This window comes from Mangifera indica, chromosome 7, assembly GCF_011075055.1.
Source record: "Mangifera indica cultivar Alphonso chromosome 7, CATAS_Mindica_2.1, whole genome shotgun sequence".
Taxonomy (NCBI): Eukaryota; Viridiplantae; Streptophyta; class Magnoliopsida; order Sapindales; family Anacardiaceae; genus Mangifera; species Mangifera indica.
This window is the reverse complement of record NC_058143.1, coordinates 1,653,871-1,680,389: the sequence shown is the minus strand read 5'-3', so window position 1 is coordinate 1,680,389 and position 26,519 is coordinate 1,653,871. Positions and strand designations below refer to the sequence as shown.

The 26,519-nt window shown below is 31.7% G+C and overlaps 3 protein-coding genes across 18 annotated transcripts in view; 2 read left to right on the top strand and 1 right to left on the bottom strand.

The window, feature by feature from the left end:
* The window catches only part of LOC123220605 (putative disease resistance RPP13-like protein 1), a 95,521-nt gene extending 84,165 nt beyond the window's left edge, over positions 1-11,356 (top strand). Inside the window, exon 10 of the mRNA XM_044643012.1 lies at positions 11,078-11,356. The gene's annotated coding sequence lies outside the window, so the exon portion shown is untranslated. The remainder of the gene's footprint in view (positions 1-11,077) is intronic.
* Positions 1-15,791, bottom strand: part of LOC123220657 (protein ALTERED SEED GERMINATION 2-like) — an 89,906-nt gene extending 74,115 nt beyond the window's left edge. For 3 of the 10 annotated variants that reach the window (XM_044643220.1, XM_044643219.1, XM_044643221.1), the window contains exon 1: positions 15,508-15,777. The gene's annotated coding sequence lies outside the window, so the exon portion shown is untranslated. Of the gene's footprint in view, positions 1-13,137; positions 13,234-13,547; positions 13,825-13,947; positions 14,431-14,565; positions 14,783-14,870; positions 15,051-15,507 lie in introns of those variants that run through there. The other 7 variants (XR_006503083.1, XR_006503081.1, XR_006503088.1 and 4 more) reach the window with 7 other exon arrangements.
* LOC123220615 (putative disease resistance protein RGA4) overlaps positions 4,102-26,519 on the top strand; it is a 93,906-nt gene continuing 71,488 nt past the window's right edge. Inside the window, exons 1-11 of one of the 7 annotated variants that reach the window (XM_044643084.1) lie at positions 4,102-8,148; positions 8,242-8,281; positions 8,387-8,423; positions 8,503-8,598; positions 8,755-9,402; positions 9,481-9,574; positions 9,692-10,599; positions 10,764-10,837; positions 10,920-10,992; positions 11,541-11,624; positions 11,713-12,962. In XM_044643084.1, coding sequence (XP_044499019.1) covers positions 4,263-8,132 — 3,870 coding nt within the window. In that variant the 5' untranslated portion in view covers positions 4,102-4,262 and the 3' untranslated portion in view covers positions 8,133-8,148; positions 8,242-8,281; positions 8,387-8,423; ... (6 more) ...; positions 11,541-11,624; positions 11,713-12,962. Of the gene's footprint in view, positions 8,149-8,241; positions 8,282-8,386; positions 8,424-8,502; positions 8,599-8,754; positions 9,403-9,480; positions 9,585-9,691; positions 10,600-10,763; positions 10,838-10,919; positions 10,993-11,540; positions 11,625-11,712; positions 12,963-26,519 lie in introns of those variants that run through there. The other 6 variants (XM_044643086.1, XM_044643085.1, XM_044643083.1 and 3 more) reach the window with 6 other exon arrangements.

The window sequence follows — 26,519 nt, the reverse complement described above, 5'->3', positions numbered from 1 at the left end:
AATCAAACAAGATCGGGTTCAGATGGCATGGGTACAGTGCCGTCTATGAACCCAATTTTGTCCTTTGCTATGAGTGCTCTTCTGAAATCCCTAGCCCATTGGGCATAATTTTTAGTTCCAGTCAAGGATTGCTTTATTAGAACAAGCTCTGGTCCATCTGACGGCGATGCATATAGAACATCTCCTGGCTCTGGCTTATTTCTGTTTGTGGGAATTAGGCGAAAGGCTGGCATTTGTTGTGAACTGCCGTTTGGTTCAGAAGCCTGGTTCATTATTGATGTCTCAACGGTGGATTCTGGTGAAGTAGGATCAACGGGTGTTATTTTGGATGGCTCCATTTAATCTGTTTTCCTGTTGTGCAGGTTAATAAGATGAAGGCAGGGCTGTACTGGAACTGGACAATGGAGAAGAAGGCCTGCTGTCAAAGAAAAAAGAGAGCAAGCTCTGATACCATGCCAAAATTAGAGAGAGCAGAGTCGGCTCATCACAGTGAACCAGAGAAGCTCGGAAAATGTAATGAAGAATTCTTATTTTCTTATTGCTTTAATCTTTACAAGCTATGATTTATATACTGTAATTCTAGTCTACATTTAGTAACATAATATTTGTACAATCGTATCATGCTCTGAATGGAAGATAGATTGATTTGTTCATCAATGCAGGTATGATCTTCAGGGATGTGATAGCAATCAATCTGGGATATGATTTGGGAATTGATGGAGAATGATCTGGAGTATGATCTTCAGGGATATCGCAGGATTTCCAGGGATAGCAGGATTCCAGGAATATATTTTCCAATAAGTATGGGTATTTAAAATTTTAATAATAAATAATTAATTAATTAAATTTACAGTAATCCTGAGGTGGAAAATGGTCCTTCGACCATTTTAATTTTGTTGAAAACAATGAATTAGTAAATTGTATTCATCTGTCAATTCAATAACTAATATAAGAATGCGTGATTGGAGAAAAAGAGAGGAAAAAAGAGAAAATTCAAAAGTGGAGGACCTGAGACATTTTCCATAACTTTGCACTAAAAAATTAATCTTTTGACACTACGGAGGAGGAGCTAAGAAAATGGATGGGACATCCCAATACAGTAAATGAGTTAGGAGCTGAGGAACGATACAAACAATGGTTCTGTATTTATTTTTATTTTTCACAGACCGGTCACTTCAATAATTGATGAGGCCATCATTACAAGGTATCCTATGTGATGTTTGGTTTTAAAATTTAAAAATTATTTTAAAAATTTATTTTTTATTTATTAATAATAAAATATTATAATAATTTTTTATTATTAATACATATATAATAGATAATATAAATAATAATTTAATTATTATTTTTATCTTAAACATTAAAAAATTGTTAAGATAATCTTATTTTATTATAATTATATTATTATTTATTATTTTTTTGAAATAAAAATAAATTTATTTTTAATTAATATACCAAATAATATAAAAATATTTATAAATTATTATATTTAAAGACATTTAAGTAAAATAATTTATTAGTGTTATTTTATTACTTTTATCAAAATATAATAATTATTTATATCTATGAAATTTTATTAAATATAGTAATTATTTATATCTAGTAATCTTCTAAATAATTTTCTTCAAGATAATCTCTTTATTTAGATAATAAAATATTATCCAAATCAAACGCCCCTTAAGTGTAAGTTGCTTTATTCTGAAACAAAACTTATGATGAAGGATTCAACTGCAACGTGTCGCTCGATATAATTTTAGTTTCTTTTGAGATGCAAGTAACTATACCAAAAGAAAGAGTATAATTTTAAAACACATTGTGAAAATATTATTAAAATTTAAAAAATTATAAATAAAATATCTTCTATTCATACTAAAAATAAAGGGTTAATTATAATTTTTTTTGAAAACAATAAATTAGTAAATTTTATTGACTGATCATTTTAATAATTGAAATAAGAAATGAGAAAATACAAAAGTGGAGGACTTGACTATATCACATAGGGCTCTTTTTTCATAACTTTACTAGGAAAAAGATAATCCTGTGATAGTACAATTAATTTAGATAGAAGGAGGCAACTCCATCTTAAAATTAATTTAATTTTAGATTCTATTCAAATTAATTTAAATTTAAATTATTTATAAAAATAAATTTAATTGTTTTGTTTAAACTTGATTTATTTAATTTGAATTTAAGGTTAAATTTGAATTACTTAAACAGGATCAAGTCTATCCAAAATCTTCTGTACAATTGTTGTAAATTCAATTGGTTTAATGATTTCATATTATTAAATAACAGTATTAATTTAGTTTGATCAAATTAAAGTGATGTTAAATATGTATTCAGAAGAAGTATTAATAAGGGTACTGATGAGGATTTATTATTATATAATTGTATATTTTTTATTTTAATTCAAAATTATTCAATTATATAGTAATACATCATCATTGATATGTAGATTGGTGATAAGTACACATAGTTTTTATTATTTGAAGAAAAAAATTGATTTTATAATTTAGATAAAGTAAATTAACTCTAATAACAAAAGCAAATTAGATGAATAAATGATATGTTTAAGAGTTAATATTATACCCCAGTTAATGTTGCAAAACCTATATTTCGAGTGAATCATAACTCAATAGATTAAGAAAAATAACATCAACTCTCTTATAATTTCTCTATTGTGTATCTTGGTTTTGAATTATTTTTATTGAAGTGATATTTATTGATGTAAAAATTTTTATTTTTCTTTTATTTTTAAGTGTATATTATTTATTCATATTTTTTTAATGAGAATAATATTTCATTGGAACCTAAATAAACCTTTTTCACGGACAAAATAATTAAAAAAAATCCAACTTTCAACTTAAAAAACTTTTTAATGTAAAAAACAAAACAACATAATTTTTTGTTTTATTTTGAATGTATTTTGTAGAAATAAATTTTAGAAAAGAATATAATTTCAGACTTTTGAGGCTTTTGCGGTTACCAATAGCTATATCATCACATAAAAAAAACAGATAATTTTAAGTCACGATGTTAAAATATTATTAAAAATAAAATATTTTCAATTTATACAAAAAAATATAGGGTTAATTATAATATTTTTGAAAATAATAAATTAATAAATTTTATTGACCTATCAATCTAATAATTGATATAAGATAGGGAAGAAAAATAGCCAAAAAGAAATGACAAAATCCAAAAGTAGAGGAGTTGAGTTCTGACTACATCACATGGGCAGCATTTTTTATAACTTTGCTTGTCAAAAATGAACCCGTGATAGTATGGAGGGGGAGCTGGGGAAATAAAAGTGGGACAGCCGGCTACAATGAATATGGTCGGAGCTGAGGCATGAGCTATAAACAATACTTGAAAACAATTTGATATTAAATATTCTTTTATTTTGATTTATTATAGTTTTATATAAATATTGTCATATGACAATCACAATTTTTTGATTAGATTAGATTATATTAATATTACATCATACCTATTCTTTCATAAGATAATTTGGCATAAATTTTTTTTTCTCTTTGGGAAAAATCTTGACAGACTAGGCATTTAGAGAATGAAATATATAATTAAAATAATTTATATAAAAGATGATATCCAAAACTTTTAGCCTAAGACAGTAAAAGCTTCAGCTTTTGACTGTTTTAGATTATTACTATCACGGGAGGAGGAAAAGCATCCAAGGTCCCCTAATTAATTAAATGGATGAATTATCTATTCATCAACACACCAAATTATATATGCACATATAAGTGAAACGACATTTCTGTCTTTTATCCCATTGACACTGCTCCTCTCTTACCTAATGTCTTACACCATTAACATTAATCACCATTGGATTGAATCGTCCCGTATCTTTTCAAATTCATATGCAATTTAACATACTAATTGAAAGAGTGAGGCTATTAGTAGTTTTGGTTGGTAGAGAGAGCCACATCAAACAATGGCCCATCTGTTAAAATACAAGCACACTAATTGAGGAAAGATACAAAGAAAGAAAGGATGAATGATTCTCCATTACTCATTTTTCTTTTTTAAGGGCATGAGCTATAAACGACACTTGAAAATAATATGACACAGTTGGCATCACAATCAAACATCCCAAAGTTGATTTTTATCACTTTGACGAAAATATCCTCTTGTTGTGAGCACTCTTCTTATAAACAAAATTAACAACTTTCTCTTTCTTTCTCACATTCTTCCCTACTTGTTACAATCTTATATCTTTCCTTATTTCCAACTATCGAACTATGGAAGTCGTTCTTCAGCCTGTCGTCTCCGAACTCGTTAAGAGGTTGTTTAAGATATTGGAGTCCAGTGAAGTGAAGGACTTTGCCCGGCAACTTGTTGGAGGGGTAGATTCAGAGATCAAAGATCTGAAGGACAAGTTAAGACTCATTGGAAATCTTCTTGGCAAAATGGAAGACATGCAACTGTCAGATGATAGCTTAAAGATCTGGTTTGACAATCTTCAACATTGGGCTTATGATGCGGAGGACTTACTGGATGAGTTTGCCTACGAAGCTTTGCGACACAAACGCAAGGCAGAACACCAGGCTAGCTCCAGCAGGCGATTTAGCTCTCTCCCTGCTTCTTTCTCTAGTCCTTTGTTCGCTGTCCAGATGGGGTCCAAGATCAAAAAAATCAATAGCCGGTTGGAAAAACTTCGCCAACAAAGATCAGCAGAACATGAATTTCAAAAGCTTCCTGGACTGCCACCAACTGACGTCGCTGCACCACAAAAACCAGGGGAAACTTCAAGCCTCCCACTCGGACAAGTTTATGGCAGAAACGAAGATGAAACCGAACTACTGAAAATGGTGAAAAGCGGTACCAACTTTCAAGTAATAGCAGTTGTCGGCATGGGAGGGATCGGCAAAACGACAATTGCTCGGGCTGTGTTCAATCACAAGGAATTGGAAGATTTCAAGTTTGAGAAAAAAGCGTGGGTGTGTGTTTCAAGCACAACCACCTTTGACGTTCTCAACATCTCAAAGGCACTTCTTGAGAAATTCTCGTCCTCTGTTTCAAATAATTTAGATAAAGTGCAACGTAATCTAGAAGATGAAGTAAGGGGAAAAAAATTCGTGATAGTATTAGATGATATTTGGATGGTGGAGTACGATGAATGGGAAAAGCTCATGTCTCCTTTCACAGATGGTGCACCTGGAAGCGTGATGATCGTGACAACACGCGATGCAGATGTTGCACGAAAAATAAGATGCGCTCATACTTATCGATTAAGGCCTTTATCCAACCAAGCTTGTGAGTCCTTGTTTAAGGAGCATGCATTCGGGACTGGTGCAGCTGCTGTTCCTAATCAAATTTCGGATTCAATTTACAAGAGAGTTGTTGAAAGGTGTGGCGGTCTACCACTGGCAGCAAGGACCCTCGGTAGTCTTCTACGCTTTAAGCCTAGCGATACATGGGATAATATATTGGAAAGCAAAATATGGAGGACATCTAATGAAAGTGATCACGTTCTCCCAGCATTAAAGCTAAGCTATTATTATCTTCCTTCCAATCTAAAAAGATGTTTTGGCTATTGCTCAATTTTTCCTCAGGATTACGAATTTGAGGAGAAGGAACTTGCACTTTTATGGATTGCTGAAGGTATTGTTCAACCATCTGAGAAGCAACTAGATGAGGCAAGTGAGTGTTTTCATAAATTATGTTTATGGTCGCTTTTCCAACAATTAAGTAGCGATAGTTCTAAATATGTTATGCATGATCTTGTTCATGATCTTGCTCGATGGGCTTTTGAAGGAATCGGTTTTAGATCTGAGCAAAATATTGTTGAGCCATCAAAAAATTTTGAAAAAGTTCGTCACTTTGCTTATGAACCTGATCGTTGCACTAAAATAAATAAATTTAAAGCTTTGGAAAAAGCAAAAAGTCTAAGAACATTTTTGCACGTGAGACAACGATGGTGTAGTTTTATAAGTGCTATAGTTATTTCTGATTTGTTGCCAAAGTTAAAAATGTTGAGAGTACTATCTTTTAAAGGATATCGAATCTTTTATTTACCTGATTTAATTGAAAATATGATACATTTAAGGTATCTGAACTTTTCTAATACTAAGATAAGAAGTTTGCCTGAGTCAACATACCAATTATTTAACTTGCAAACTTTGCTATTGAAAGATTGTTTTGATCTCGTGAAGTTACCTTCCAAAATGAGATATTTGACTAATCTTTGTCATCTTGATATTAGTGGTCGAAATTCATTGAGAGAGATGCCATATGAAATGAAAAAGTTGAAAAATCTTCAAGTGTTGTCTAATTTTATTGTGGGAAAGGATACACGTTCTTATTTGGAAGATTTGAGGAGTTTAAGTTTTCTTCGAGAGCTTCACATTTCAGAATTACAGAATGTGACAGATCTAAATCACATAAAAGAGCAAATACTAAGCAATAAGAGCAAACTAAAAGTGTTGATACTAGAATGGAGAGATCAAGTAAACTCACAGGCAACAGATGTAGAAATGAATCTACTTGACAAGCTAAAGCCTCCTATCAATTTAAGAGAACTCACAATCAGAGGCTATGGTGGTGAAAGTTTTCCATCTTGGTTGAGAGATTTGTCATGGCTCTCTAATTTGCGTGTGTTTACTATTGAAAAATGTCCCCAACTTATTGGAGAAGTTCCTAATTATTTTTCTTCATTAGAAAGATTTGTTATTAAGTATTGTCCAAGGTTGGTGGTCTCATCATCAAATTATCCTATAGGTTGCAAATTAGAAATTAATGATTGTAAAGGAATGGTATGTAATGATGGTTCAATTGATTTTGAGAATTTGAATTCTAGTTATCTTGCAAATATTCCTGGGGTTGAAGATAAATTAAAAAAAGGTTCTCAAAGAGTAGACCATTTGCAAATTTTTCGTAATGAAAAGATTATGGAATCATGGCAAAGTTTGGAAAACACCAATTTTCTTTCCAATATAAATTTTCTTGAGATTTATGGGTGTCATAATCTAAGATCTATTGGAAAGGGCATGCTACCATCATCTCTGGAAGAATTTAATATTAATTCCTGTCAGAGTCTAACATTCGTTGATAACGATGCCTTACCTTTATCTCTAAAAAGGCTTACGATTAGACATTGTGGAGAACTGAAATTTTTGAGGGATTTAAGTGTTTGTTCTCTTATTGAGTTCATAAATATTAATTTCTGTAAATCTCTCAAGTGCATATCATTAGATGGTCCGTTGCCTGAGACACTCAACCAACTATTTGTTTCATATTGCGAAGCACTGGAAACATTATCATCTCGTAGAAATGAGTACCTCCCTGAGGCACTTACATCCATCGATATCTGCAGTTGTGAAGAGCTAAAGTCAATTGCTGAGTCGTTTGATAATAGCACGTGTCTTAAAAATATTACTTTATATAGTTGCAAAAATCTTGAATCCTTACCTTCAGGTCTACACCATCTTCCTTGCCTTGAGTTTATTGAAATAGATTTATGTCCAAAATTGTCGGTGAGAGAAGGTGTTCCCACCAGCCTTAGACAACTCTTAATCAATGAATGTGAAGATGGCAAGGGAATGGGAATGCTCGCCTCTCTAAAACGGTTGACCATCTGGGGCCTCCCACAACTTAAATCTATCTCAGACCTCACCAATCTCACCTCTCTAAAAGAGTTGACCATCCAGAGCCTCCCACAACTTAAATCTATCTCAGACCTCACCAATCTCACCTCTCTAAAATACTTGTGTATCGGAGAACTCCCTCAGCTTGAACTAATTCCAAATCTCAGCGGCCTCACCTCTCTTAAATCATTGATGATCGATAGTCTCCCACAGCTTGAATCAATCTCAGATCTGAGCAACCTCACCTCTCTTCGATGGTTGGAGATCGCTGGTTTCCCACAGCTTGAATCAATCCAAGATCTGAGCAACCTCACCTCTCTTGAAGATTTACAAATTTCCAAATGCCCAAAACTCAGATCCCTGCAAACCCTGCCATCCTCACTTCAGTCTTTACAAATTACAGATTGTCCACTGCTTATAAAACGATGGAAAAGTGTTACGGGAAAATATTCCTCAAAGATTGCTCAAATTCCTTGTGTTGAAATAGATGGAAAATTCATCTACAATTCAAAGGAGGTATCATAGAGTTGATTAATCAAAGGTATTTCTTGATCTCTACTATTGTCCAGATTTTTATGTAATACAACATTTTTCTTTAATTTTGAAGTTATTCGTCTCATTTGAACTTTGACAGGTGATGGTCAACAAGAATCTCTCAATTGTTGTTTGTCCAGGTAATTCATTTAACTTTAATCAACTTAACATAATACTTTGTATCTCTAATTCTAACCCAACTTTTCTAATTTCATAAATTTAATGCTAACTGAAGAAACATTCAGCGCAGGAATATTCCAATTTTTGGATTTATTAATTCAAGTAAGTTCTTCATGTTCTCGTTTCATTTTTCAATTCCAAAGAGAATCTATCAACAACAGTTGGATAATATTATGCTTAGTTTTTTGTGAGTTTTGAATTCAGGAAGGAACATTTAGAGGCAGAAGTTGAAATATATTCCATTGAATTGATTTGAAGCTTATCTCTTTCAATTTAGGTTTGTCATCTTCTAATATATGGGCCATCCTAAAATTTTACTTCTACTTAGTTGTTTTTTGAAAATAGCTCCTCTGCCTCAAGTTTATTTAATAGATTTTCATAGCTTATTTAAGGAATCATTGTTTATTTGCTCAATGTAAACAACGCAATGCAGGACTGCTATGCTTAGATTCAATATTGCAGAAATCATCGAAAATGCTTAAAATGATCCCAAATCATTTCTGTTCTGCACATCTAATTACACATTTTCTATCTTACTCTTGGGTTTATATATGGAGTCTACCAATTGATGAGAGCAAAACCGAGTAATGGACTTCTATAAATCTTGCTGAAGTAGAGCAACTAGTAAATTTTCACCTTATGCAAGCATGTGATAAATTCTTTCTGAATTTTTGTTTCCTCTTATGTAGACACTTATTATTTCAATTTCTGAGAGGGTCGTTGAATACAGATTAGATGATATTATTGTTTAATTTGTATGAGTTAAGAGATTTGATGCAAATTTGATAATTTTGGCTTTTATTTCTAAGCTTCTACAATTCAGAGTAGGAATGTGTGGAGCTATTTTCATTCTCAAATTAAATAAAAGATTTATAACTTGATTTCTTTTGGTTTTAGGTTTGTCAGTACTTTTAATATCTAAACCATTCTACCATTTTTATTTTTACTTTTTGTTGTTTTGAGAAAAACTCCTCTGTCCCAAGTTTAAACTTAACCAACTGTATTTTTACTTTTATTAGATCATTTAATTAGAACAAAATTTTGAGTTGTCAACAAGATTTTCAGATTGGAGGTTTACAAGGTACTTGCAATGTTTTGTGTTGAATTTAAATTTTAGTACACGAAATTTAATTTTGTGTTTTATCTTTTTTAAAATCAGCAAAAAGCAAGTTAAAAATTGAAAGTGGTTCCTCTGTTCCAAAACTTCTCTACTTTGTCATCTCATAGATTGTCTCAACTCTTGTGGTTCCAAGGTAATCAAAAGTAAGCGGTACCTGCAATTTTTGATAAAATCATAGGCTAAAGATCCTTGCTACTTTCTTTTCCAAATCTGGGTTCTACTATTTTCCTTCTGATTCATTTTTCTTCAGGTACCGCTGTCTCCAACTTAACACAAGAACTGTTAGAACCTAAATCCTGGCATGTCTAAGTTTCCCAGATCTAAACTTACTGGTGTGCCTGCTTGCTGAAATTACAATACAGAGACTGTATCTTCTAGCTGTTGCAACGGTTAATCAAGCAGCATTTTTCTGTTTGTGTGTATGGTATTTTTATTGTTATCTCATTGTTTCTGTTTTGGGCAAAGATATATTTTGAAATGCATCATTATTAATCCATGGTTTACTTTTTGTAGCTTATTTAAGGAATAATTATTTACTTTCTCTATGCAAACAACACTATGCAGGATTCCCACACTTAAATTAACATTGCAGAGATCATGGTAGGGCTTAAAGTTTTGCTCCTCCAACTTCATGTAAGCATATTTAAACTTTCAAAAAGATCAAAAGTTATTTCTGCTTCACACATCTAATTGCATATTATGTTCCCTACTCTTGCATTTGCATATAGAGTCCACCAGACGGTGAGAAAAATGAAGTAATGGACCTCTATATATCCTGCTAAAGCAGTACAACCAGTCAATGCTCATATAACAAAGCACATGAGATACTCTTTCTCGATCCTTATGGACCTCTATATATCCTGCTAAAGTAGTACAACTAGTTGATGCTCATATAACAAAGCGCATGAGATATTCTTTCTTGATTCTTTTACGTAGTCTTATTCTTACATGTTCCCACCATCATTACACTTTTATTTCAGGAAAGCATGTCTCCTTAATTTGAAAGTTTTAATATTCAAGTTGAATACTGAAATAATTTTGAGATGAAATTGACACAACTTCAAGAGAGTTTCATGTTGCCTTTGATAAAAGACTCGAATAAGATGTTCAACGTATGACATTTCTGCAATAGCTTGTGATCAATCAGTTTCTATGGTGGTAAGGCATTTCGAATGTTAATAACATATTCTTGTACATTTTTGAAATATTTAAAATAATAAAGTAAATTCTTCATTTCTTGCTTCATTTTTCAATTCCTGAGAGGATCTTTCAACAACTGATTAGATAATCTTATGATTTGTTTTTTTGTGTTTTGAATTCAGGGGAGGAACATTTAGGGGCAGAAGTTGAAATATTTTCCGTCTAATTGATTTGAAGCTTATCTTGTGCAATTTAGGTTTGTCATCTTATTTAAGAGATTTTCATAGCTTATTTAAGGAATTATTGTTTACTTACTCAATATAGACAACACAATGCAGGACCCCTATTTGTGTGGATTTAGTGTTGTGAGAATCATTGGAAAGGCTTAAAATTTTCCTCGTCTAACTTCATGTAAGCATATTCAACACTGTCTCCTTTATTGTGCTTTTATTCTGGAAAAACATGTCTCCTTTATTTGAATGTTTGAATATTCAAGGTGAATCTTGAAAGAATTTCGAGATGAATTTCACACAACTACGGGAGAGTTACGTGTCACTTTGAATGAAAGCCTCAAATAAGATGTTCAGCTTATGATATTTCTGTAATAACTTGTGAGTAATTAGTTTCTATGGTGGTAAGACATTTCCAACTTTGATAACAAATTCTTGTACATTTTTAGATCTTTGAAATGATGACAAGTTTACGTATTTTCTGCATAAACTATGAGAGTAAAAATCTCTAGAATCACATCTCACATACTTTGGAAATCAAGAGGTGTTCTGCTTATATAATTTACAAGATTTGACAAGTTCCAGTCCTTAGTAGCTTAACTAAATAGTCTCATATCTCTTAAGTAATTTACTAATAAGATTGCTCTCAATGTCACGTTATTTTCTATTTATTAGCCTATTTGCAACACAAATATTGATATTTGTCTCTTGTTACTTGACAACTTGTAGAAATAAAGAAAAGGGAAGACATGGCAAGAAATCTCCTGAAGCAAATTGATAAGATTAAAACACATTACATCGCTTCAAATATTTGTAAGTCACAATTGTACTCTTGTATCGTTTGTCTCATGTATTTCTATAGCTGTGTCAATTTCGTGTTTCATTTTTTTTGGTTTTGTAGGTGATATGGTTACAGGGTTTGAAAGTTAGGCACACAAACAGCAACATGATTGCAAAAAAGGGAGAAAATATAAAGAGTTTTGAAGAATAAACCACTAGATCATTGCTTCACAAACTTGGGCCTCATTGTATCCCTATGACATCGTAAACTTAATGTGATGATAAGAGGAATGTGATGTTGATAGGGCAACAATGTAGGTAAAGGAAATCTACTGAAGCAGCATAACATCAGTTCCAATCGTAGTAAGACATTTCCAAATGGATAAAAATTCTTGTAAATTTTAAGATTTTTGTGATGATGACAAAACTTATATCTTTTCAACAAGATCAAAGAAAGCCAAAAAAAAAAAAAAAGACAGTTTAAAATCTAATCTCTTGAACTTGTGGAGATCACAAAGTGTTATCCACTTGTACATTTTGTCAGAGAAGGTTTGTTTGGATATGATGATCCCAAGTTCTTACTAGATAATTTCTTAATACAAAAACTCTCAAAGTTGTGTTTTTTATGGTTGTTTGTCTAATTTCAACTCAAATATTGATATATATCCTTTGTTAATTAAAAGTTTGGAGAAAGAAATGAAAGGAAAGTCAAAGTAGCTTCAACAAGATATATGACAAGAATTTTTCTGAATAAACTGGATAAGATTAAAAGACTTGATTCATCCACTATTTTAATTGTAAGTTGTAACTCTATTTGTTGTATCGACTTTTTTACTTTCTCTTTCAGTTATGTCATTTTCATATTTTATTTCTTTCTTTTGCAAATGATGATCTAGGCACACAATTGGAAAAATTAAGTCACTAACATCAAACAGCTAGTGACTTGAAGAAAATCTAAAAACTGTTAAGGCCACAAACCACTAGATCATTGCATCACATACTTAGGGCTTCATCATGTCACCATGTCAAAAAATGCAGTTGCAGGGTGCTACAGACCTGGAGTTTTGCCTTGAAGCTGCTGTTCACCGATGCTGGATTAGTGGTATCAGGGTGTTTGCTGGAGATTTTAATGTGTTTGGGGATGAAATATATGCTGAAGATGTGGTGCTGGGTTGGCTTTTCCTTGCTGCTGCACTCCTCTTACTGGACTAATACTGGAACAAGAAATCTGGAATTTATGTTCCAAAAAGAACATAAATTCTTTGATTGTGCGGTTAATGTGAGACAAATTTTTTCGTTCTTGATTGTATAGTGAATTGAAGACAATTTTTCGTCCTTGATTATGTAGTAAATTGAGAACAAATTTTTTTCCTTGATTGTGCTGTGAATTGAAGATAAAAAAATCAGCTTCTATTCGTATGGTAAATTTGGGAAACGTTTTTTTATATTAAATGAAAATTAATAATTATATTAATCCTTGAAGCCCAACAATTCATATGAAACATCTTTTCAACAAAGTGAGAAGACAACAAAAAATAGCAAATCCTGTGTACACTCTATTGACAGCCAATCCATGCTCCAATTGCAAGTTAGGGACTGCTTTGCCTGCTACAATCATCAATACCATAGAGTGGAACCTATGCTGCATTTACAAAATTTAACTAAAATCAGAAATATATTGGTTTGTAATTTCTCTTCAAAATGCATGACTAGTTTGAGATTTTTCTGTTTCTTTTAACTTCTTACAACCCCATCAGGAAGAAGCTTTTTCATTCAATTTAGCTGAGTAAGCACATGTTGCAGAGAAAATATGTCAAAAGTACCAGTAATTTTTTCTCAAGCCTTCCCAGGAACTTTGTTCAGTGGAGAAATAATTTTTAAAGTTTTTTTAAAACTCTTTTCTTTTTTATTCTCTTTAAATGAACAAAGCTAAATGTAGCCTGTAAAATAAGATACCTCCCAGGTATTGAGCATGCCCTTGACAATATCTGCTTAAGCACATGAGAGACAACTACATCTACAAGTTGAAGGTCCACAACAGCAGCACCAGATTCACAATGCTGAAAAGAAACTTATCTTAGTTCAATTTAATTTTGTCAACAAGGAAGCAAATTTTTACATGTCTAGGAACTAACTGTAAGCAGTGGCCCTGTAAAAGATCCACAAGAATACTTGACCACTTCAATTAGCACAGCATCAGAAGCAATCAACTCAAGATAAAACCTGACAAATTCTGAAATATTGAATGAAATTCAATTTATTTCCAACATATTATTTACACCAAACACATTTTAATAAACTTTATATTCACCACTATATACTTCATGCATAAGATGTCATTTTGAAGATAACTCACAATCTCAAGACCAAGTTCCATTTTTCCAGAACCCAGACGATATGATGAAACCTGCCCAGGCAGTGTAAAAACAGATAAGGCAACACCCATTGTCCCAACCATTTGATGCACCTTTTGCTTCTGCAGTAACAGAGTAACTTAAGAAAGGGAAAGGCCAGCAGCAGCAGCTAGCTCCAGCAACCTGACTTTCCAACTCCACATGCATAATCAGAACTAAATTTAGTGTAAGAGCAGTTCAGACATATTTGAAAGGATAAAGACATAAAAAATTAAATCAACCAATACAAAGATAAGTAATAGTAGAAAAGGCCTAAAGCGTGAGCATGTAAGTGCATATGCAAGAAAGGCCCCTACATGCATATATGTAAGGAGGAAAAGGAAGAAACAGAGAACCTTGTGAACAAGAATAGGGCCTGCCAAACCTCTTCATCCAGCTATGCCTTGAGGTGGAGGCTACGCACAATCATCTCCAGCAATGACAATCTGCAAATGTTTAAAGAACATATCATTACTTTTGTTTGCCATGTTGAAACAAGTCGCTAATGACTTGTTAGAAACAGATTTCAATCAAAATAAAGAGATTACAAGCATTTATCTTAACAACAGTCTTTAAAGAACCTTAAGCAATAAGGCAGCTCGTGTGCAAAGACATTCATGCCTCAACATGGATCCAATTTCACTACCGTGCCCTTCCAAAGCTTCATTGCATGCCTCAACTCCATGGAAAGGATTTGTCCCTTCATCTCAGTAATTTCCAGCAATTTCAGTTAACATCCTGCACTTTTCAAGCTGTAACAGCCGCGTCAGACTAGCATATGCATAGACACAATGACACCTGTGATTTATTCCCATTAGTTATCAAATTACTCAAATCTAACTAACAAGGATCTCAAAGAAATAATAGGACAAGCATAGAAGTATACCCTGGCAGGAAGACCATTGCATGAAACATCAGATACTGGTGGATGCAGTTCAACCCCGTCAAGTACATGCATGAAACTCATCATTTTTTAAGCATCTCCTACAGTATATTGCCCCAAGCTGTGATGCTATATTGAAAAAGACTATCATTTGATGAAGCTTTCACCAAACCAAGAAATCGCCTAAGCATGTAGCAATAAAAAAAATTCACACTCAAAAAAGTTCATTGATGGTAATCTATGCTCAAGCTTATGTCAAATTGGAATACAGGTGTGCATTCTCAACCTAAAAAATAACAACAGAGAATCCTTTCTCATCCGACCACCCTAAATCGCATTTATGTTGATACTAAGATGTGCACATTTTTTTAAACTTCACCAAGAGAATCATAGATTTGCTTCCAAATTGATATTTTGTATTAAAACATAATGCATCAAAGTATATTTCCAATTCAAAATAGCCAACGAAAACAAAATAGCCAGCAAGTCTTATTAACCAACAAAAAAGAGTATAACACATTAACAAAAGTGCAAAACTGGTTTCCAAATTGATATGTTGTGTTAAAACGTAATGCATAGAAGTAGTTTTTCCATTCAAATTGGCAGATTATACACAACATGACGCATAGAACTATTTTACCTAAATAACAGGAAGCAAAGTATTCATTTTTAGATAAATAGTCAAAAACTTCAAAACTGTATGATATTCCGCAACAAATGGTGGAGCCAGTAGCGGTGGAGAGCCGGCTTTATCTGGCCCTTCGTCTGACTGTAGCGTAAACGGTCACGGATGGAATGAAAGCTGAGAAGTCTTGTAATGGTGTTATTAATTGCGCCAATTTCATCGTCCGAATCGGGAGGGATGGAGGTTCGGCCCGTGGCCATCGGAGCTGTAAATGTCGGCACCAATTTGGGAGGATTTCTTTGAATTATTTTAGAAATTTATATTAATTAATTATTTTAGAACTTTCTTATGATGTGATGCATAAAAAGGGAAAATTGAAGATAAAAGGATCTAATTTCGAAATTAAAATTCAGTCTCCTAAAATTATTATTTTAAGACAAAATAAAAATCATTTTTAAAACTATCAAAACAGAAATCTAAATTTTAAGGAGACAAAATTAAAATTTTAATCTCATAAAATTGTCATTAAGTAACATTCAAAACAAAATTAAAATTTCTTCTTTAAAAATAAAGAATTTTACCTCTTAAAATAATTATTTTAAAACGAAGTTAAAATTATATCTAAATACTTTGTCTTTAAATTAAATATTTGTTATAATGATAGCTATTATTATATTGAATGATAAATGTACTCAAATATCAAAACAATATTTGTAAACTGATACTTTTATTGAAAGGATTTTTTAGAATTACAATGAAATTCAATTGATCCATCTTGTAATTCCTTACATTGGAATTAACACAGATTCAAGAAACACAAAAAACTCAAACAAATAGATTAATCCTTATAGCTTTTGAGAGACTGAAACTCTCTCTCTTCTTCCCATCTCCATTTATCCTCATTACAGTCAAGTCTTCCCATAGATTGCCACACACCCTCTCCAAATTTGGTGGTCCTTGCTACTCCACTCTTTTGCTACCATGTGTTTTTGTTGTCCCAAGCGGTACTTCCTTCTCTTGATTGTTCAGCATTTGGTGTCTTATCTTACAAGAATTGTAAGCATAGGCCCTAATTAACGGTCTCTCTATCAAAATAAACAATTTGAAATACACAATAATATTCGATTGAGGAATAAAAAGCAAAAGAAAGAAAATTTGAAGATTTTAAAGAATGAGATTGCAAAAATCCTTTTCACTTTTCTCTTATGTGTCTAATGCTTCTTAATATAGGATAAAATAGGATCAATCCATAAGAAAATTTAAAAATTTCTTTGAAGTAGATGAAGCATGCACAATGTGTTTTGAGAGCATTATAACTCAACAAAGCAGTACAATGTTAGTGAGTTCCCAAACAAAGTTCAAATTTATGTAGTTAAAAGTATAACAAGTCTCTTGTATGAATTGAAAAGAGGAAAATAGGACAACAGAGTGAGACTTAACCTGACTTGGTATAACACAATAAATCTTAAATGCTTTTACCTTAAGGTCTCTTCTTAAGCAATATTCTTCCCCTGACAATATGAATTTCGTCAAAAAGATGTAAACATGTGCTACAAAATGTAAAGCTACCTAAATGGCAGATGAAACATATCATGTGCTCACCAAAATTGTTTCACCACTTTCTGAAGCTCCATTTTTGAGTGACTTGCATATGTGTGACATCCTAAAGACAAAGAAACTTACCCAAAAGAAATAAAAAACAAAAAGAGATATAGACAAGTATATGTTATCCTAAAAATTGACAAGAAGGTCTTCTTTTTGCATAAGTATGAATGGTATTATGAAGACTTCAAGATGCAGTCCAAAAACTCTAAACCCCTCTTCTAAATGAGCAGGACCATTAGAAGATAATCACAAAATCTTATAGTGTCGAAAGTTGTAATAGCTAGTTAGACAACCTTTAATGTATTATGTATATGCATATATAGAAACTTTTAACTTAAATTACAAATTTATTAGCATTTTAAATTTGTAATATAGGATGAAGGCCCAAACTAGTGTTTGTAAACTTAAGGCCCAACCCACTGTTTATAAAATGAAGGCCCAAGAAGACTGCAGATATTTTCTGTTAAAAGAAGGGCAGTGAAACGGCCCTTATTTTAAACTAGTTAAAATTTGAGATTTGGCAGCGGCGATCACTATCTGCTGTGGAGGTTTTTTTTTTGTTTATGCAGAGACAATGCACGATAAAAAAATGAAAACAAAAACGCAAGAAGCAATAGGCTGTAGAAGATCTTCAATGCTCAAGACATAGTTAAAGGATCTCCAATTGTGACATTCTTCACGACATAAAATTGTGAAAATTATGTAAATATAATAAAAATCATTTAACAGTTATTTAGTCACTCAAATTGGAGTTTATTGTTAATTATCAAAATAATATTATTTTATTTAATAATAGACAAAAATAATATTGTTTTAATAATTGTTATCCTTCAAATCGAGTTATAAATTATATTTGAATTGAATTGAATTGAATCATTTTTTGATTTATAGAAAAAATTAAACTGAATTATCATTAATTTAAGTTTGACTCAATTTTTAAAATAAATCAATTATTTTAATTTAAACTCAATTATCGAGATTATATTAACTTGATTTAAGTTTAATTGTACCAATAATGATAAACTTTTAAATTTTTTAATGAAAAATTTAAAACTCTATCATTATTAATATATACTTTTTTAAATTTTATTAAGAATATAAATAATTAGCCATTAAAATAATAAAAGAATATCTCTTTAATTTTTTCTCGTTAAAGAATCTTTTCATTTTCCGTAGTGGTTTTTACCACGAATCCTTGTTCGAGAATGAACATTAAATTGGCGACTATCAACTGTAGTTGATGAAACCCTGCCATCCCACAGCTTTTACCAGAGGCAACTAATTGCATGAAAGGTTCGTAAAATGTCTTGATGACACCTCTACTATTGTCCAGAGTTTTCCTTAATCCAACATCTTTTCTATTAATTTTGAAATTATTAATCTCATTTGTACATTTAACTTTAATCAACTTAACATAATATCTCGTATCTCAAATTCTAATCCAACTTTTTTAATTTCATAAATTTATTGGTAACTCAAGAAACTTTCAACTTAGGAAAATTCCAACTTCTGGAATTGTAAATGAAGTAAATTCTTCATGTTCTTTTTTCATTTTTCAATTCCTCAGAGGATCTTTCGGTAACAAATTAATTAATATTATGCTTAGTTTTTGGTGAGTTTTGAATTCAGGAAAAGAACATTTAGAGGCAGAAGTTGAAATATATATCTGGATGAGGCAGAGCAAGCAGTAAATTTTCACCTTATACAAGCATGATAAATTTTTTTCTCAATCCTCTTATATAGACACTTATTTTTTCAATTTCTAAGAGGGTCATTGAATATAGATTAGATGATATTATTATTTAATTTGTATGATTTTAGAGAATCGATGCAAATTTCATAATTTTGGCTTCTCTTTATATATTGCAATTCCAGAATTTCTCTACTTTGTCATCTCATAGATTGTCTCAACTCTTGTGGTTCCAAGGCAATCAAAAGTAAGCAATACTTGCAATTTTTTATAAAAAAACATATGCCAAAGATCCTTGCTACTTTCTTTTCCAACTCTTGTGATTCCTTCTGATTCATTTTTCTTCAGGAGCCACTGTCTCCAACTTAACTTAAGCAACTGTTAGAACCTAACTCCTGGCTTCAGGTTTGGAGCTTTGGAAACCTTGCTGAAAATACAATGCAGAGATTGTATCTTCTAGCTGTTGCAACAAAAATTAATCTCACTTTCTGCTTGTGTATGGATATTTTTTTTATTTTTATCTCATTGCTTTCGTTTTGGGCAAAGTCATATTGTGAAATGCATCATTATTAATCCATGGTTTACTTTTTTTAGCTTATCTAAGGAATCATTATTTACTTTCTGTATGCAAACAAAGCTATGCAAGATCCCTACACTTAAATTAACATTGCGGAAATAATTGGGGGCTTAAACTTTCAACAAGAACTGACGTCATTTATGCTTCACACATCTAATTGCATATTATGTACCCTACTCTTTAATTTGCATATGGAGTCCACCAAGTGGTGAGAAAAACTAAGCAATGGACCTTTGTATATCCTGCTAAAGCAGTACAATCAGTCAATGTTCGTATAACAAAACACATGAGATATTCTTTCTCGATCTTTTTATGTAGTCTTATTCTTACATGTTCCCACCATCATAACACTTTTATTCTAGGAAAGAATGACTCCTTAATTTGAATGTTTTAATATTCAAAGTGAATACTGAAAGAATTTTGAAATGAAATCCACACAACTTCGAGGGAGTTATGTGTCGCCTTTGATGAAAAACTTGAATAGAAAGTTTAGCTTATGACATTTCTACAATAGCTTGTGATCTATCAGTTTCTGTGGTGGTAAGATATTTCCAACTTTGAAACAAATTCTTGTGTAACTTTTTTGTTCTTTAAAATAATGACAAATTCACGTCTATTCTATAGGAACTATGAAAGTAAAAATCTCTATAATCACATCTCACAAACATTGGAGATCAAGAGGTGTTATGCTTATATAGTTTACTAAAAAAGACTTGTTAGATCTAATAAGTTCTTGTCATTACCAGATTAACTAAATGGTCTTGCATTTCTTAAGTAAATTCTTAATAGGATTGTTTTGAAAGTCACATTATCTTCTGGTGGTTAGCCTATTTGCAACACAAATATTGATTTTTTTATTGGTAATTAACACAAATATTGATATTTGTCCCTTCTTACTTGGAAATTTGTTGAAACATAGAAAAATGAAGACAAGACAGGGCATCTCATGAAACAAGTGGATAAGATTAAAGAAATTTCATCACTTCAGAAATTTCTAAGTCGCCATTGTACCCTTATATCAAATGTTTCATGTATTTTTACAGTTGTGTCAATTTCATGTTCTATTTTTCTTGGTTTTGCAGGTGATTTGGTTGTAGGGTTTGAAAGTTAAGCACACAAACAACAACATGGCTACAAAAATGGAGAAAATATGAAGAGTTTTGAAGATAAACCACTCGGTCATTGCTTCATTAACTTGGGCTTAATCGTGACACTATGACATTTTAAACTTATTGTGATGATAAGAGGAATGCGAAGCTGGCAAGGCATAAATGTAGGCAAAGGAAATCTGTTGAGGTTGCTTGTGATTGTTTTGACAGTGGTAAAACATTTCCAAATAGATAAAAATTGTTGTAAATTTTAAGATCTTTGTGATATTGACAAAACTTATGTATTCTCAACAAGATTAAAAGATGCTGGAAAAAAAAAACTCTAAAATCTCATCTCTTGAACTTGTGGAGATCAAGAAGTGTTTTATGCTTGTATATTTTGCCAAAAAATGCATGTTGGATATGATAATCTCAACTTCTTACCAGATCATTGAACAGTTTTAATACCTTAAGTAATTTCTTAATACAAATATTCTTAAAGTTGCACTTTTTATGGTTGTTTGTATCGTTTCAACTCAAATATTGATATTTGTCATTTGCTAATTGATAGTTTGGAGAAAGAAACAAAAAGGAAGTCAAAGTGGCTTCAACAGGATACATGGCAAGAGTTTTTCTAAATGAACTAGATGACATTAAAGGACTTGACTCACCTACTATTTTCTTGTTCATAAAATTGTAAGTTGTAACTCTATTTGTTGTGTCAACTTTTTTTTGACTCGTTCTTTTAACTCTATCAATTTCCTAGTTTATTTCCTTCTTTTGCAGATGATCTAGGCACAGAGTTGGAAAATTTAAGTTCACTAACACCAAATAGCTAGTGACTTGGAGAAAATCTAAAAACGGTTAAGGCCACAAACCACTATATCATTACTTCACAGACTTTTCATCATGTCACCATGTCAAAAAATGTACATACCAAAGAAGGTATTTTAGAGCATATTGTTTCATTGCAGGCTAGCATAATGCACTATAGCAATTGTCCTTGCTTTGCAAAAGTCTCGCAAAAACATCAACATTACTTTGATCCATATGATCACCTGAAAAACGAAATGATGAGGCACACCTACACCAAGTAAAGATGATAAAATGATTAAAAAATATTAACTAGAGCACCAGTAAATGAAATTTCCATAACACATGTTTGATATTGTACATTTTTAGAGGCATTAACGATTTAAACCATGTAGTAGAATAATGAAACAATGATAATCAAATACCTAATACATGAAGACATACTTATAACATGCCAAGATAATAAGTCGATATACAAGTTTTTTTAATATTAATTAATGAAAAAGAGATCAACCAAAAAGGGAAATAGCTAACTCATGAACTTAAGTCGACATTGAAAAATAACACCAACTTTTGGTAAGACATAACGAAAACTCCTCATGTTTATTTACTGCAACATATGATAATAATCTTTACTCAAATTGTAATTACTTTCAAATCATAGCCATCGGTGCAAGACACTCCATCCATCAAACTATGCAAATATCAACAAACCTAAATATCAAACAAATAGTCAGAGTGGTTAAATAGACCAGGAAATAATGTTTATGATGATGAGGTTATGTCTTATCTAACCGATTATATGACACATGGTTGGGTCATTCTTCTTTAAGCTAAGACAAGAAATATCAAATCTTGAATCACTAAAGCAACTTACATATAGCCTATGTTAAAATATATTTTGAATATATTATGGATATTTTCCTTTTCTCTATTTTGAATATTTTGTCTCAAACCACAAAGTTCTGTTTCCAGCTAGAGTCAATCCTGGGTTTCCTTTTTTTTCCGACAACCAATCTCTCCTGCAGTGCCTCTGTGACTTGTGCCCCTTCGATTGGAGAAATTCGTGAGTACGTACAATAGCCTTGATTTCTTTTATTTGTTGGATTTGTTTACTGCCTTGGAGAGATTGGTTTTCCTTTTCATTTTTTGGAATTGTTTTGGGCCTGGGAGATTGGGTAGCATTGACTTTCCATTTGGTTGCTTGGGTTACATGATATGGTTTGAAATTGAGTGATTTATTAACTTTTTGTGGTAAAGATCTTGGATTGGGCCACTCCTTTAGCCTTGGATCATTGTCTATGATTGTGAGCTTTGCATTATTGGATTGTTGTGGAATATTTTGGGCTTTTTATTGGACTGTGTTGGATTGTTTAGGCTTGTCGTTGCATATTGGATTATTAAATTGTGCTGGGTTTGTACTATGGCCTCACATTCGGCTTAAATCTATTATGAGACGTTTAAATTAAATTCGAGTTATTCAAAGTTGTCATTAAAAAACTACCAACAAATTAAATAATACTGTTGATTAGATAAATAATGTTACTAACAAAACAAAATAAACAATATCACTTAAGGAGAATTCAAGATGAGCTATTGAACTAAAATTTCAACTTGAATTTGCATTTAATTACATAAAAAATCAATTCAATTTGAGTTAGTTAAGTTCAAATTTATCCCGAATTAGAGTAATGTTATCTTTTAACATTTGTTTAAGATGCCTTCTATTTCAGATGATGCATTTTTTTTATAGTGTTACTTTCTACTTTTATTTAATCTTTCAATCATCCAATTGTTAAATTTCAAAGGAAAGAAAGGTCATGACTACATTTTTTTTTATTCTCTGAATTCTTTTTGGATCCTTCCCTTCTCCTTTTATCCTCACTGTAGTCAAGCTTTTCCATAGGTTGCCATGAACCCTCTCCAAATTTGGTAGTCTTTGCTACTCCATTTCTTTTGTTGTCATTTGTGTTTGTTGTCCCAAGTGGTACTTCCTTCTCTTGATTGTTCTGCCTTTGGTGTCTCATCTTGCAAGAATTGTAAGCATAGGCTCTAATTAACAGTTTTCCCGTCAAAAGAAATAATTTGAAGTACACAATAATATTTGATTGAGGAACAAAAAGCAGAAGAAAGAAAATCTACAGATTTTAAAAGATGAGATTGCAAAAATATTTTTTACTTTTCTCTTATATGTTTAGTGCTTCTTAATATAGGAAAAAACTGGATAAACCCATGAGAAAATTTGAAATTTTTTTTGAAGCAGATGAAACATGCATGATATGTTTTGAGAGCATAATAACTCAACAAAACAGTAACTTGGGTGAATATTCTCACCAATTTGAGGTTTCTGTATGGCAATTCTCCTTGTTTTACGTCCCCCAAAAATATCAACATTCCTTTTATCCTCGTGATCACCAGAAAAATGAACCATATAAAGATGTTAAAACATTTAAAAAAAAAATTTAGCTACAACAAATGTCAATGAAAAGTTCTAGTACATATGCTTGATATTGCATACTTTTATGGACATTAAAGATTTAAACCAAGTAGGTAGAATAATGAAACAATGAGAATCAAATACCTAATACATAAAGACATACTTATAACATGCCAAGCTCATATTTGGATATTCAGGTTTTTTAATATTATTTGACGAATAATTCCTCACTAATTGATGAAAAATATATCAATTGATTTCATTACTCATAAAAATTAAATCAACTATAAAGCAAAATAGCTAACTCATGAACTAAAACTTTATATTGAAAAATAATATCTGCTCTTGGTAAAACTTTAAAAGAATCAAGTGAAAACAGAAACTCCTAGTGTTTGTTTATGGAACATATGATAATAATTTTTACCCAAATTGTAATTACTTTCAAATCTTAGCCATTGGCACAAGACACTCCATCCATCACGCCATGCAAGTATCAACAAGCCTAAATATCAAATAAATTGGAATATCCCAATTTCACCATGATATTTCTTACACAAATGCATGATATAGTTCAATTGGTTAACTAGAAAAAAAGCTTAAGATTATATACACAAACAATTCGTCAAAATTTAAAGTTGGAAGATGGTTTGCACCTCTATTAGTATTAGTGACTGGGAACAAACAGAAGAAAGAGTATTCAAGAAGAGCACCAATCAATTCTTGAAAAGAAAATTTTACACTATCATTGAATGCATCATATTAGAGAAACGAAGAAAAAATATAAAATAATGAGAGTAGTTAAAAAAAACAGGAAATAATGTATAAGATAATAAGGTCGTGTTTTATCTAACAGATTATATAACACATGGTTAGAACATTCTTCTTTAAGCTAAGACAAGAAATATTGAATCTTAAAGCACTTATGCAACTTATATATAGCATATGTTAAAATACATTTTGAATATATTTAAGATATTTTCCTTTTTACTGTTATTAGTTTTCTTTTTTGTTTATGATTTATTTCTTTGTAGAATCATTAGTAGGGCTGGATTCGAGTCGAGTCGAGCTCGGGCTCGGCTCGCTTTATTTATGGGCGGCTCAAGCTCGACTCGAGCTGAACTCGGCTCGAGTTCGGCTAGTTTTTGGCTCGGCTCGACTCATTTTTCATATCAAAACGACATCGTTTTGTATATATATATGGATCAAAACGACTTCGTTTTGTATAAAAAATTTTTTAAAAAAATCTGCCATGCCAAGCCGAGCCAGCTCAGGCTCGGCTCTAGCTCGATCAAGCCGAGCAGAGCCCGGCTCGTTTTGGGCTTGAACCGAGCCGAGCTGGCTCGGCTCGAATCCAGCCCTAGTCATTAGACTCCTGTATAAATTTAATCATGTATCATGTACAATACACATAAATACATGCAATTCAATCATTCACAGGTATCAGAGCAATATTTCTTTTCTGCAACCAATTTTTTTTAACCTGTCTTTTCTGCCCCAAACCAAGGTTTAATTTTTTTCAGCAGACACCCTATACTTTTGAGACTTTGCATTGTCACCCCACATCAAAGAACAAAGACCTTTCATTCTTCCCGCCCCTTAGTGGATTTCCAACAAGGTTCTCTCTCTTTTCTGACAACAGACATGTATATTTGTGAGTTCTTTATTACCAATATCCTTTCCCGGCGTTGCTTCCTTATTTTCTGTTCACCCACTCGCACTTCCTCGGATGTTCTCTCCTTTTTCGGGTCATAGGCCGGTATCTTTGTGGTTTCTTTATCAACATAGCTTTGTCTCCGACAACAAAGTTCTATTTCCCTTTTTCTTTTTTAGGCAACCAATATCTCCCGCAGTGCACTGTGACTTGTATCCTTCGGTTGAAGAAATCCGCGAATACTTCCAATCCTTGATTTCTTTTATCTTTGAATTTGTTTACTGCCTTGGAGAGATTGGTTTTCCTTTTATTTTTTGGAATTGTTTTTCGCCTTGGAAAATTTGGTTGCATTGACTTTCCATTTGGTTAATTGGATTACGTGATTTGGTCTGAATTGAGTGATTTATTTACTTTGTGAGAAAATTTTTTTGGATTGGGCCACTCCTTTTGCTTTGGATCATTGTCTATTATTCTGAGTTTTGCATTATTGGATCGTTGTGAAATATTTTGGGCTTTTTATTGGACTATGTTAGATTGTTTCGGCTTGTTGCTGTATATTGGCTTATTAAATTGTGCTGTTCTTGCATTTCTATGGTGCCTTGGTAGTGTTGGAATTAGCCAATGAGTTCGGCATTATTTGGAGCTATCTATTCTATTTAAAAAAAAAAATATCTCACACTGGATTACTACTACCCTTAACGGTATGGTATAAAAATAGATGTGTTTTGATTATACTCTTAATTCTAAAAAAAAAGAAAAAGGTTTGTCAATAATAATTTTGTGTGAGCGGTTAACATTTAAAAGTAAATAATATTCAATGAGATAATTATCAAAGGCTTACTGTATTATATTTGATTCGTTAGTTAGTAGGGTTAATATAAAATAATCAGGATTGAATTTGATATAAATTGAGCTCGAACATGAGTTACTTTGATATCAATTTAAACCTAAAAGGAGACAAGTTGAAATATCTTTAACTCAAGTTCAATTTGATTTGTAAAATCAAACTTCAAACTCGGTTTAAATGTGATTTGATTTTGGATTTGATTAGAGGAGTTTGAATATTTTAATTAGTTCATCCTCAATTGTTTAGAAAAATGATAATAAGATTTTTGATTAAATTCAATCTATTCACGCTAAAACTTGACTCATTTAATATGAATTAC